Here is a 13,372-nt window from a genome sequence, read left to right as displayed (position 1 = left end):
TCTAGGTGTATTAAAAAAAATTAAGCATTTTGTAGAATTTCATTATGTTGTGGATATTGTAGGATTTGAGAGCAAGAAGTATATATAACCAAGACCAATTAGAATCCTATCTCACCCCATAGAATTTCAAATATGGCTCTCTCTTCGTCTCCTGCCACTTTGTTTGCTCTTCTTCTTTCATCCCTGCAATTTTTTCTTCAATTTTCATTGCTGGGTTGCATCATTTATGGATAAATAGGATGCTAGGTTGCATCATTTCTCATATGGGTTGTATATGGGTTGCTGGGTTCCTTCATTTAAGTCATTTAAGGATAAATATGATGTTGGGTTCATCGTTTTCCTTCATCAGCTTGTTTGGTAATTGGTAATTGGTAATTGGTATAGTGTGTGGTCGGCATGTCTCATTTCATTGTTGGGTTCCTTCAAACCAGTAATCTTTATCTCATGCTTAATTTTGTATTTGTCGAAAATTAAAAATTTCAGAGACTTGTTATAAGGATCATTTTATCTCATGCCCAATTTTGTATTTGTTGAAAATCAAACGAAATTGTATTTGTTTTCAAAATTTGGTTAGCTGAAGATACATTTATCACCCTTTGATTTATTTGATGGTAAAGATTCAAAGTTGCAAAGTCTATCAAAATCCATAGCAATATGTTATATGAATCTTCTAAAATCTTCCAAATCTATATTGACACACACCAACCCAGAATGTCCACTTGGACTTCGAGTCGAGCCTTGCTGGCCAACACCAGGAAGGTGACGAAGACACAAGGTGTAGTGGTGATGTGGAAAATGCAAGTAAATTTAAACCTAAAAGTGACTAAATGCAAGAGTGCACATGTGAGTGAGATTGAACTCATTTCACACGTTATGTTAGAGCATAAGCAAAGTACAGTAAAAGTAGGATAAGGATTATACTATCGAAGGTACTCCCCTATACTAACATTTGCCAAGAATCCTCGTCGACAAAAGAGCTCTACCACTAAAACCTGGAGGGGTGAAAAACACGGGCGAGCGGGCCTGAAAATAAAGTTTTGTAAAACGTTTTTGAAAAATAAAAACCCCTTACTGTAAAACAAGTATAGTTTGCAAATATAACATACTACGTAAAGTATGAAAATACTCACCGTTGACAGTAATATCTCGAGAATGCAATACTTCACAATATTTCGTAAATAAACACATAACGTCCGGTAATCACAATATATCGCATAAACAAACGTATCATATCGAGTGTTCATCAACATATGTTGACACACGAGTTCATGCAAAGATATTTTGACATGAACATGATGGGTGTAATAATGATTTATATTCTAAAACTACAATCACGTGAAGATTGGCGTTAGGCGCATCACATATAAGTCCTAATTGCCTATATCAATCTAGGATATGATTGGCACCTGCATGGATCCAAAGTGAGCGTACGGTGCAATGTGAACATACACGTGAAGACTGGCCCTGACCCGGGTGAGTACTAACACCAGTGTAGCACACGATGAGCAGATACAATGGTAAATCTATAATTCTAGTCGACATAATACTATTTAATAGAATATTAATCATGGCCGTAAATAAAATTCCATAATAGTATGCATGTATGTGCATCCTGTAGGATTTAGCATAATTTCGTAAATTCCATCATTTTGCTAATTCTTATAAACATTAGTGTAATATGGGCATACATAGAAGATACTTTATAAAAAATATATATATATATATATATATATATGTGGAAACTAAATAAATATATAAAATATTTAAAAGTAAAGACTCACTCACAAATATTTGCGAGGTCGCAGCTATTCGGACTAGGAAAGCCGAAGTCTCCAAGAGTAATCGCACCTAAGCATAATGATGAGACTCATTCGTAAAACTCAACTAAAATGATAAAATTTGGGAAAACGGAACGTGGATTTGGAATTAGGACGTTGAAATACCCTAAGAAGAGTCTCGGGCAAATTTTGTAAAAAGTCAACAAAAAAGTCAACTAAGCCGCCGAGGCAGTCAACTACATTAAAACTTCAAAATTTCACTAAATGGATGCCAAAAAAGGACTTGAGGCATCAAAATTAGCCTACAAGGAATTTCGAGAAAATTCTTTAAAAGTCAACAAAAGTCAACTAATGGTCAACAGTTAACTTTAAGGGAATATTCTATTAAACTTAACTAGAAGTTAATGAAATATTCCAGCCAGATTCCTAAATAGATCCTGGTTGGGATCTGGGTTTGGCATTTTTTTGTATCAAGTAGGGTTGACCCGATCTAGGCTACGGGTCGGCCGATTTCTGCGAAGAAGAAAACCGGAACTCGTAAAGGGATGGCCGAAAAACTTCAAAGGGCCATAATGGGTTCAAAACTCAACCATTTTAATCCATTCAAAAGCCGAAATGAAGCTAGGGAGATCAAAATTCAAAATATACCTAAATGAGACTGAGTCGTAGCCAAAGTTGGCAGAAAAATGCCTACAAAGACCGGGTTCCTCGTCGAAAAGCTGAGGAAGTTTCCCCCGAGTTATCTCTGCATCCAAATAACACCAAAACATCTCAAAAAATCCTAATTGTACTTCTAAACATGATCCACGAAGATCTTGGGAATTTTTTAGGCTTAGCTTTGCCGGGAATGGCAAGAAATCGTCAAAGAAAGTCTTGAACATTGGCGGTGCCATTGTGTAATGAGGGAGAAAAGGAAACCTTGGCTTCGTTGTTTCCACTTATATTTTATATATTTATTTAGTTTCCACTTATATCCTCACATCAGATTTATGCATGAAAATTAAGCGTGCACTCTCAACCAACATACACAAATCAGTTTTAATTCAAATGGATAAGTAAATTGAATTCACAACTTATGAATCACAACTGAAGGTAATCAAATCATATTGCAAGCATGAACATGGTTTCGAATTCCCCCCTAGCTAAAGGGGGTTTAGTTCCTCATACTTACAAAGCAACGATAAACAAATTTAGACATTGAAAACAAAAGAAAGAAGACATCTAAACGCTCCAACGATCCAAGTTGGACAACATGCAAATCCAAGCACTTTCCTTCCCTTCCTTTGCTACGGCACAAGGTGTTGGTGAGTGTTTGAAGGTTTGGTTGTATGGAGGAATGGATGTGAAGATGAATGGATGTGTTTGGATGAAAGTTGTATTGGAATGGGGATGAATTCTCAAGCAAAAACTGAATGTAATGGCTGCCACACACACTTCCTTTTATAGAGGAAGTGCACGGCATGGAGGGATGGATGTTGGTGTGAGCAATGATTCAAAGGTGAAAGTGAAGTAATGATGCAAAACATGGGGGGTGAAATGGAGTGGTGTTGCAACTATGAATGCAAGTAGGGAACATGAATGATTGTGTATATGGTAGATAAAGGAAAGGGAGGTGGAATGGTGCAGAAATGAGTCATAGGTGCAGGTTGATTCATGATGCACGACATGGGCAAGGAAAGTGAAGGAATGATGCATCAATGAGTGCATGTAGTGGAGGTAAAAGTGAATGAAATTTGATGAGTGAAGGGGACATGGGATGTGCAATGATTCAATGTAATGGTGTATGAAAACAGAAATAATAAAGGGGACAAGGGTGATGCACGGCATGGGCAAGGAAATGTGATGGATAACACCCCTTTGTAGCTGTCCATGTGCCTTCAAACTTGATTTTCTACACTCTTTGCCATGTGTTCCAAGTCACTTCTCATGTGTGTGCGCTATCATGTAATCATCATTTCCACATAACATCATTTCAGCTAGCAATCAAGTCCATGCCATGTATGAATGTTGTCTCTCTGTTCTTTACATGTGTGTGTGCTGTTTTCTATCTTTATTTCCACATGTACCAACTATTACACTTGCACACACATATGTTCTTCATTATTTTAGCTAGCAATCAACATATTTTCTACCCATGCCGTGTATGAATGTTTGTAGTTGTAGGTCAACACACTTGCACACACACATGCTGATTTCTAGCCTTCTAATCTTAAAAAACGTCCATCCTCATGTCTCCATGCTTGCACTATCCAATCTTGGCCCAAAAATGCTCCAAATAGCACTTTGTTGCCAACTTTGTTATTTGAACCTACAAACACACGAAAATAGCTTAAAGTACTAAAATAACTAGAATTAAACTAAGTAAATGCCAAGAAACAAGCTAACTAAGTTGCATAAATATGCACCTATCAAATTGTTAACCAAGTTGTTTTGCATGAAATTCGTTGTTTTCCATGAAATTCGTAGGAGTTTATCACCCATTACTTCTAGTGTTGTTCCTTGCTGTTTTGGAGTGTTTTAGTGTGTTTTGACATAAAAATCCGAAAATCTCATAAAAATTTGAAAAATTGTTTTGAAAAACTCAAAAAGAGTTGTTTTTGTGTGTTTATTTGTGTCTTAGGGTACCTTCCAACACAATGATGAGGATTTGGTTTTTAAGTACATGACTGTTAAAGAAAGATATAAACATGGATGAAAATTTGATTTACTCTTTGGTGTATGCTTGGTTGTGGTTATAATTTATAAATTCACCTGTAATCATAAAGGGAAATTCAGTTTTTGTAACATGCTTGAAGGAAAGAACTCAAATGAATGCTACAACCTTGTGAGACTTGAGCCTAAAACGTTTAGTTGGAGAGTTAATAATCTGTGCACCATTGTGTTCTAAAGTCGTTGCATGATCTCATTATTCTTTGCTTGGTTGCTACTTAGAAGGTGTTTCATCATTTAGTTCCAAATGCTAGAACTCATGCCTATTTCATTCAAAGCATGCTATTGATTTGCATAACACATATTCAAGATGAAGTTGTGTAGTGACCACCAAAGCCAAATTGCCATACCCCTATTTCAATATGTGTTTAAGTTTAACCCCGTTGAACCTTGTTAAGCCTATGTTCTTTGTTAACCCACACTATCCTTACCTAGCCTAGTTTTAGGACCATCCATACCCTTATTCTTGAAGCATAGTAAAGCATGACTTAAAATGAACTCCTTTTTTATCAATGTATTGCAAAAAGCAAGTGTGGGGGAAGTGATTCTTGTGTGTGTGTGTGTGCCAAAGTCCTTAATAAGGCACGGGTAGAAAAAAAAAAAGTATGAAAAAGAGCTCTAAAGTGTTGTTTGTTAATTGTGAACTAGTAAGTGGTGACTGTGATTAAGTATGTGCTCAAGTGTAAAGATGACCAAAATTTGTGGGAATGATGATTTTTAACATGTCGTGTTTCATTGAAAATCCCTGAGGCAAATGTTGGAAGGTCTAGGTTGTGTTTTTGTTTATTTTCGTGTGTTTTTATGTTAGTTACTGACCTTGTTTGTTTTCTTGTTTTAGATACTAGTTTATGACTCGGAGTTCTCATCCGATTTGTGAGCATATCTTGGACTTTGAAGATGATTTTGAGAGGACTTTGAGAAGGAATAGGAATCAGCAAGATCGTAACCCACCTATTCCTAAACCTGAGTTTGAAGAACATCCACTTGAAGAAAAAGAGGAATATCCCAACATGGCAGCGGACAATCGAACAATCAATGAGCTTTCCGCTTCGGGATTGGACAATGCCGCTCCCCTATGCATCCAATACCCCCTGGCTGCCTTAGGGAAGACGGATGAGTTCGAATTGAAATCAAGTTTGTTGCATCACATTCCTAAGTTCCACGGGATGTCCATGGAAGATCCTAATAAACACTTGAAGGAGTTCGAGGTTGTTTGTTCGAGCATGACCCCTGTGAATGTTGATGGGAGCATTCTGAAAATGAAGGCTTTTCCCTTTTCTTTCTTAGAAAAGGCTAAATATTGGTTGTATGAGCTAGCCCCCGGAACTGTCACATCATGGGAGAGTATGAAACGGGCATTTTTAAAGAAGTTTTTCCCAACTTCTCGAGTCATTCTACTACGCAAAGGGATTAGTGGCATTCAACAAAACCAAGGTGAATCATTTCCCACTTACTATGAGCGTTTTAAAACCCTTGTTGCTTCATGTCCACAGCACCAGATGAAATAGGAGCTTCTTCTTCAATATTTCTACGAAGGGCTTCTACCAATTGAACGACAAATGCTAGATGCCTCAGCAGGAAGAGCTTTGGTGGACAAAACACCCATGGCTGCCAAGACCTTAATTGCTAACCGAGCATTGAATGCTCAACAATATAAAGGCGTTGGTCAAAGGGACACCCCACGACAGCAAGTGAATGAGGTAAGTTCCACATCCGACATTCAATCGTAGTTAGCTAATCTTACTTCCATTGTGTCTCAGATGGCTGAAGGAATGAGGATGAAAAAACCAAATGTATGTGGTGTGTGTTATATCCAAAGACATGCCACTGAAAAGTGCCCTCAATTGATTGAAAATGGTGGATGAGAAGGCGCCAATGCAATTGAATTTCAAGGCCACAACCAGCCAAGGAACGATCCATATTCTAATACGTATAATCCAGGTTGGAAAAACCATCCAAATTTCAAGTGGAGGGAGCCCCAACAACCCCAAGAACAAGGAAGCTTTAGGTAACAACCTTTGGGCTTCTATACCAAGCAATACGCACCAACACAAGCCCCATAACAACCTGCCCAAAACACCTCAGGTACATCTTTAGATAATGACACACTTCTTAAGTTACTCACCAATTTGTCTCAGGGGCAAGAAAATCAAGCCAAAGCAATGCAAAACCAAGACAAAAGGGTGGACCAAATGGAGAAGCAAATTGGGCAGATTGCAGAGTTTGTAGGACAATTCAGAGAGCAAGGTAAGTTGCCTAGTTCAACCGTTGTCAACCCGAAGGGAGGATTCGAATCTGCAAAAGCCATAAGTTTGCGAAATGGAAAACAAGTTGGATCTGATCCCCAACCGTCCAATTCACGTTCCAACGAGGTTGAAGAGTTGATAATTGAAGAGGAGGGGCAAAGCACCCCCACGGCAAGGGTGGAAACATCTTTGCCGCAGGCCCCAAAAGCTCCTAAGCCATCCAATTCGGCCAACAAAGGTAAGGAAGTTCCAATTTTGATTAATTCTAACGTTGTTCCTCCAAATGTACCATTTCCTCGTAGGTTTATGCAATCAAAGAAGGAGGACGCGGAAAAGGATATTTTGGAAACGTTTAGAAAAGTTCAAGTCAATATATCACTTTTGGATACAATTAAGCAAGTTCCAAGGTATGCCAAGTTTTTGAAAGAACTTTGCACAACTAGGAAGAGAATTTCGAGCAAGGAGGTTGTCAAGGTAAGTGAAAATGTCTCTGCTGTTTTACAGCGTAAACTGCCCACTAAATGCAAGGATCCGGGTAGTTTTACCATTCCTTGTGTAATTGGGAATATTCATTTTGAATCTGCCATGTTAGACTTAGGTGCATCTATAAATGTCATGCCTTATTCAATCTATGCATCTATGCACTTAGGCGAATTGAAAAAGGATGGTGTGATTATACAATTGGCCGATAGATCTAATGCCTATCCAAAGGGAGTTTTGGAAGATGTTTTAGTCCAGGTCAATCACTTAATCTTTCCAGTGGATTTCTACGTGCTTGAAATGGACGAGTCGGACCACTACCCTACATTACCCATCCTCCTTGGATGGCCATTCATGAAAACTGCCGTACTAAGATTGATGTGTTTAATGGAACTTTGACGATGGAATTTGATGGGGAAGTTATCAATTTCAATCTTTCTGATTCTATCAAGTATCCTAGTGAGGATCACCCATGTTTTTCTATTGATGTATTTGCTTCTTTGGCGCAGGACCATTTTGAACAATTGAATGACGATACATTTGAATTGGTCATTGTACGAGGAATGGACATTCAAAATAATGAAGCAGTAACCATGCATCCCCACGGCATGAATGATTTTTCCCTTACCGTGCCCCCTAATGAAGACGTGATTGGGATGGTGACTGCCCTCGAATCATTGCCACTACAATTTGGTAAGTTTTTGGACCCAATTTCCATTTCAGTTTCGGCTAATAAGTTATTTCCCTTAGTTATGCAGCCACCTACACTTGAACTTAAGCCATTGCCAAGCTATTTAAAGTACATTTTCTTGGGCGATGATGAGACATTGCCCGTCATCATCTCAAGCACACTCACGGCACAAGAGGAGGACAAGTTGGTAAGGGTGCTAAGGGAATACAAAACAGCAATTGGGTGGACATTGGCCGACATAAAAGGAATCAGTCCCACCACTTGCATGCATCACATACTTTTGGAAGAGGGGTCTAAAACATCTCGAGAGGCTCAACGCCAACTCAACCCTCCAATGATGGAAGTTGTGAAGAAGGAAATAATCAAGCTTTTAGATTATGGAGTGATCTATCCTATTTTTGATAGTCATTGGGTTTCGCCCGTTCAATGTGCTCCAAAGAAATCCGGAGTAACTGTGGTGACAAATGCTGAAAATGAGCTTGTGCCTACTCGAATCCAAACAAGTTGGAGGGTGTGTATCGATTATAGGAAGCTCAACGCCACCACTAGGAAGGACCACTTCCCTTTGCCATTCATTGATCAAATGCTTGAGAGGTTAGCGGGTTATGCTTTCTATTGTTTTCTTGATGGTTATTCTGGTTATAATCAAATTCTCATAACACCGGAGGACCAAGAAAAAACCACTTTCACATGCCCCTTTGGTACATTTGCTTATCGCCGTATGCCATTTGGTTTATGTAATGCACCTGCCACATTTCAAAAATGCATGATGAGCATATTTTCTGATTATGTTGAGAAGATTATTGAAGTTTTTATGGATGATTTCAGCGTTTTTGGTGATTCATTTGATGGTTGTTTGCATAATCTCATTTTGATCTTAAAACGATGTGTCGAAACTAACCTTGTTCTCAATTGGGAAAAATGTCATTTCATGGTTAAACAAGGCATAGTTTTAGGACATATCATCTCTGAAAAATGAATGGAGGTTGATAAATCAAAGATCGATCTTGTACGTCACTTACCCTCTCCTACTTCGGTTAGAGAGGTTCGTTCTTTTCTTGGACATGCAAGTTTCTATCGAAGATTTATGAAAGATTTCTCAATGGTTTCCCAACCTCTTTGCTGTCTCCTTAAAAAAGATGTGGTGTTTGACTTTAATAAGGAGTGCACGGCATCCTTCAAACAACTCAAGGAGTTGCTGACCACGGCTCCCATTGTTGTTCCATCGAATTGGAGCCTTCCTTTTGAGCTCATGTGTGACGCATCCGATTATGCTTTAGGGGCTGTTTTAGGACAAAGGAAGGATAAGAGGCCGAATGTCATCTACTATGTGTCACGGACGTTGAATGATGCCCAATTAAACTATTCCACAATAGAAAAAGAACTTCTTGCTGTTGTCTTTGCTTTAGACAAATTTTGATCATATTTAATTGGTACTAAAGTAATTGTTTTCACTGATCATGCAGCTCTAAAGTACTTGCTCTCCAAGAAGGAAGCCAAGCCAAGGCTAATTCAATGGATATTACTTCTTCAAGAGTTCGATATTGAGATTCGAGACAAAAAAGGAAGTGAAAACGTGGTGGCTGACCACCTAAGCCGTATGATGCATAAGGAGGAGTCCCTACCCATTGCTGAAACGTTTCCTGATGAACAATTGATGTCCATTAAGGTAAGTGAACCTTGGTATGCTGATTTGGTAAACTTAACAAATTCCAAGCACTCTCACTAGACACCAACGTGATAAGCTTAGAAATGATGCATGGTTTTATGTGTGGGATGATCCATATTTGTGGAAATATTGCCCGGATCAGAATATTTGTCGATGTGTGCATGATTCTAAGTTTCATTCCATTTTAAACTTTTTTCATACATATGCATGTGGTGGTCACTTTGGCACATAAAGAACAGCACTTAAGGTGTTACAATGTGGGTTCTATTGGCCTAGTATCTTTAAGGATGCTAGATTTTTTTGCTTAACATGTGATAAATGCCAAAGAACAGGAAATATAAGTGCAAGGGATCAAATGCCGCACGTTTCCATCCTCAATGTTGAAATTTTTTACTTTTGGGGTATTGATTTTATGGGTCATTTCCCTTCCTCACATGGCTTCCTTTATATCTTACTTGCTATGGATTATGTGTCGAAATGGGTGGAAGCAAAAGCCATCCGAACTAATGATTCTCGAGTAGTTGCATATTTCATTAAAACTAACCTATTTGCAAGGTTTGGAATGCCAAAAGTAATCATAAGTGATGGAGGTTCTTACTTTTGCAATCGAACCATTGAGGCGCTATTGAGGAAGTATAATGTCAAACATAAGGTTTCAACACCTTATCATCCTCAAACCAATGGGCAAGCCGAGGTGTCTAATAAGGAGATCAAGCAGATTCTAGAGAAGACCATTGGGCCAACAAGGAAGGATTGGAGCTTGCATTTGGAGGACACGTTGTGGGCATGTTGTACGGCATATAAAACACCCCTTAGCATGTCCCCATTTTGGCTCATCTATGGCAAACCATGCCATCTTCCCGTAGAATTGGAGCACAAGGCGCATTAGGCCGTCAAAACATTCAACATAGACCTTGATGCCGCTGGAATTCATAGAAAGCTCAAATTAAATGAACTTGAAGAGATTAGGCATGAGGCTTATGAAAACGCTCGAATTTACAAGGAGAAGACGAAGGCTTTCCATGACAAGATGATTCGAGGCAAATCATTCTTCATTGGGTAGAAAGTGTTACTCTTTAATTCCCGCCTTCGCTTGTTTCCTAGTAAGTTGTGTTCCAAAGGGATTGGTCCTTTTGTGGTTACTAATGTTTTTCCTCATGGTGCAGTCCAAATACAAAGTTTAAAGACGCAACAAGAATTCAAGGTAAATGGGCATCGTTTGAAGCCTATTATGAGGCCTTTGAGGAGCATGTCGTGGAGAATGTACCCCTCCATGCCGTGGGCCCTGTTCAAGCTTAAATGGAGGTATCGTCCGGCTGGAAGACGTTAAAGCAAGCGCTTCTTGGGAGGCAACCCATGTATTCAAATAAGGAAGATTTCTGAATCGCTCCACAATTAGTTTTGTGTTTCTAAAAACCTTCCATTTTCTACATTTTTATTTTGCCATGATTGTCATTTTTTTTATTTATTTGTTGCTCATTTAATTATTTTTGGGTATGGGTTTATTTTTGAGACATTGACAAATATGCAATGTATTTTCACATTAAAATTCGTGGAAAATAAACAGGAGATAGAAAAATACAAGAGGGAGCGTTCACAAAGGTTGTTTGGGAGAGGTCTCAGTAGTCGGCGGAGCTACATAAGGAGGAGGTATCAGAGGTTGATCATTTGGAACTTCACTACGCAGTACAGCCCCAGAAGACTAAAGCAAATGTTGTTGGAACAAACCCACAAACCTCTGATGATCAAGTAAAATCTGACCATCAGATTCTTGCATCTGGTCAATCTTCCTCTTCATGTTTGTAGCATAGTTATGTGCGAGCCTGTGCAACTGTTTATTCTCATGCTTAAGCCCTCTAATCTCCTGCTTGAGACTCATCACTTCAGCCGCCAATGATTCAACTTGACGGGTTCGAGCAAATAGGCGTTGGGCCATATTAGACACAGAACCCGCACACTACACACTGAGAGCCAAAGAATCCTTAACAACCAACTCATCAGACCGTTTGGAAAAGAGTATGTTATCTTTGGGAGTGACAAGGTTCCGGGCCACCACCGCAGTGGTCATATCATTCTTCATCACCGAATCCCCAACGGTAAGAGAACCAGTAGGGGATATGAAGGATGGGCGCCATATGTTGTCTGGAGAAGGCATGGCTGCCTCTTCACCAAGGTTCAAATCAAAATGACGGTCAGAGGGGCCAGACATTTTCAAGGGTGTTGAAGAAAGAAGAGGTCGGACAAGTCAAGATCGTAGAATTGCAAGAAGGGAGTTTCTACAGGCAGAAATTCAAATGTGCTTTGAAACGTAATGCGTGCCTCTATAAAAATTAGCACTCGACGGGATTTCAGAGATCGAAGAGGCGAGCTCAGAAATCGAAGAGGCCAATTCAAAAATCGAAGAGGCGCTAACTTTCTTAAAAGCTGGGCTTGCTCAGAAACCACGGGCCAATCTTATTTTCCAGATTTGTCCGCACTTGTCACATGCAACCTCTGCACTCGACGGAGCCCAGAACTCGAAGAGGCAAGCTCAGAAATCGGAAAGGCATATGTTTTTCCAAACGTGTCAGCATCTGTCACATGCACACTCAGCTTTGTGAAAATCACGAGGAGTTTGTCGAAACGCCAATTCCAGATATCGAAGAGGCACTTGCTTTTCCAGACATGTCAGGACCTGTCACATGCACACTCAGCCTTGCGGAAATTATGGGCAATCTGTCGAAGATCTCTTGTGAAGTAGAAAGCACGTGAAGTTTACTGTTAAATCATCCAACGGTTGCCGACAAGAGTGAAAGAATAGTACCGGTTATTAATTCCTATAAATGTCAACCTTCACCCTCCATTGCAAGGCAGACATACATAACCTTTCTTCATCTCCGAGAATGCCTTCCCAACGAAGCCTCTCGAGTCACTCAGTGTTACCTCTGCAAACAACTCATCCAAAGCAAAAGTATTTCATATCATGAAGGTTGAAAGCAAGAGTATCTCATATCATGCTTTCTCCCTGTCTTTCTCCTTGTCGTTGTTTTCATCTGCGGGACAAGGAGAAAGAGAGCAACCAGCCATCATTTGGTATCAATCTTCCGATCTGGAACCGACTGCCTGGAACCCCTTCCTGATCGCTTACCTAGCCTTGCTCTCGAGTACTCATCTTCAACATCTTATGCTTCCTCTTCGTCTACCACATCTGCCTGGGGAACAGATAAGGGAAGTGAAAATGATATCTCGAAGCATGTGGAGACAATGTGCTAATTGAAGGATTATTTTGTGAAAACATGTTCATTTAAGCAACATCAATAAGCATGCAATTAACAATTAAAGGCGGAATCATGCTTGCATGCACTTAAAAACAAAACATTAACCATGAAATTCAAAGCCTAGTAGATTGGTGAACCAAAACTCAACTCAAAACAAAGTGAGTTGAAATTTATACCTTTGTAGATTCCTCTTTGCATAAGCAAAGGCTAATCACCCAAAGAGAGGGCCTTCATTCCTTGCATCTAAAATCTATGGATTTGGATGGATGAATAGGTTTCTCCAAGTTCCCAAAATTGAGAACCTCTAAGTCTCTTCACCAAGGAGAGATTGGAGAAGAAATGAGTGACCTTGGAGTAGTGGGATTGCAAGATGCACCCCCCAAGGTGGCCGGCCTCTTTAGAGAGAAATGGAGAGACAAGTTCTCACCAATTTTCTCCAAAACAAACCCTAATGAATTTTAGGCTATAAAGTCATATTTATACCTTTATTCATTTGAGTGGCAAACTTGTAAATAAGTCCAAGTTCACTACCCTTAGCATCA

At 39.4% G+C, this 13,372-nt stretch overlaps 1 protein-coding gene across 1 annotated transcript; it reads left to right on the top strand.

The window, feature by feature from the left end:
* Window positions 1–5,275: 5,275 nt before the first annotated feature.
* LOC108171293 (uncharacterized) lies at window positions 5,276–11,037 on the top strand. The gene is made up of 3 exons (XM_029091650.2): window positions 5,276–8,498; window positions 9,371–10,632; window positions 10,740–11,037. Exons 1-2 carry the CDS (start codon window positions 7,558–7,560, stop codon window positions 9,450–9,452), a joined length of 1,023 nt encoding a protein of 340 aa, XP_028947483.1. The 5' UTR covers window positions 5,276–7,557; the 3' UTR covers window positions 9,453–10,632; window positions 10,740–11,037.
* The last annotated feature ends 2,335 nt before the right edge of the window (window positions 11,038–13,372 follow it).

This window comes from Malus domestica, chromosome 13, assembly GCF_042453785.1.
Source record: "Malus domestica chromosome 13, GDT2T_hap1".
Taxonomy (NCBI): domain Eukaryota; kingdom Viridiplantae; phylum Streptophyta; class Magnoliopsida; order Rosales; family Rosaceae; genus Malus; species Malus domestica.
The sequence above is the reverse complement of the archived record's forward strand: the minus strand, read 5'-3'. Positions and strand labels throughout refer to the sequence as shown.

What these genes read in the sequence shown, in the direction of transcription:
- LOC108171293 (XM_029091650.2), top strand. Translation starts at nt 7,558, where the DNA reads ATGGCCATTCATGAAAACTGCCGTACTAAGATTGATGTGTTTAATGGA. An exon ending in ATTGATCAAATGCTTGAGAG is followed by an intron (nt 8,499 to 9,370) that starts GTTAGCGGGTTA and finishes CTGATCATGCAG; the next exon opens with CTCTAAAGTACTTGCTCTCC.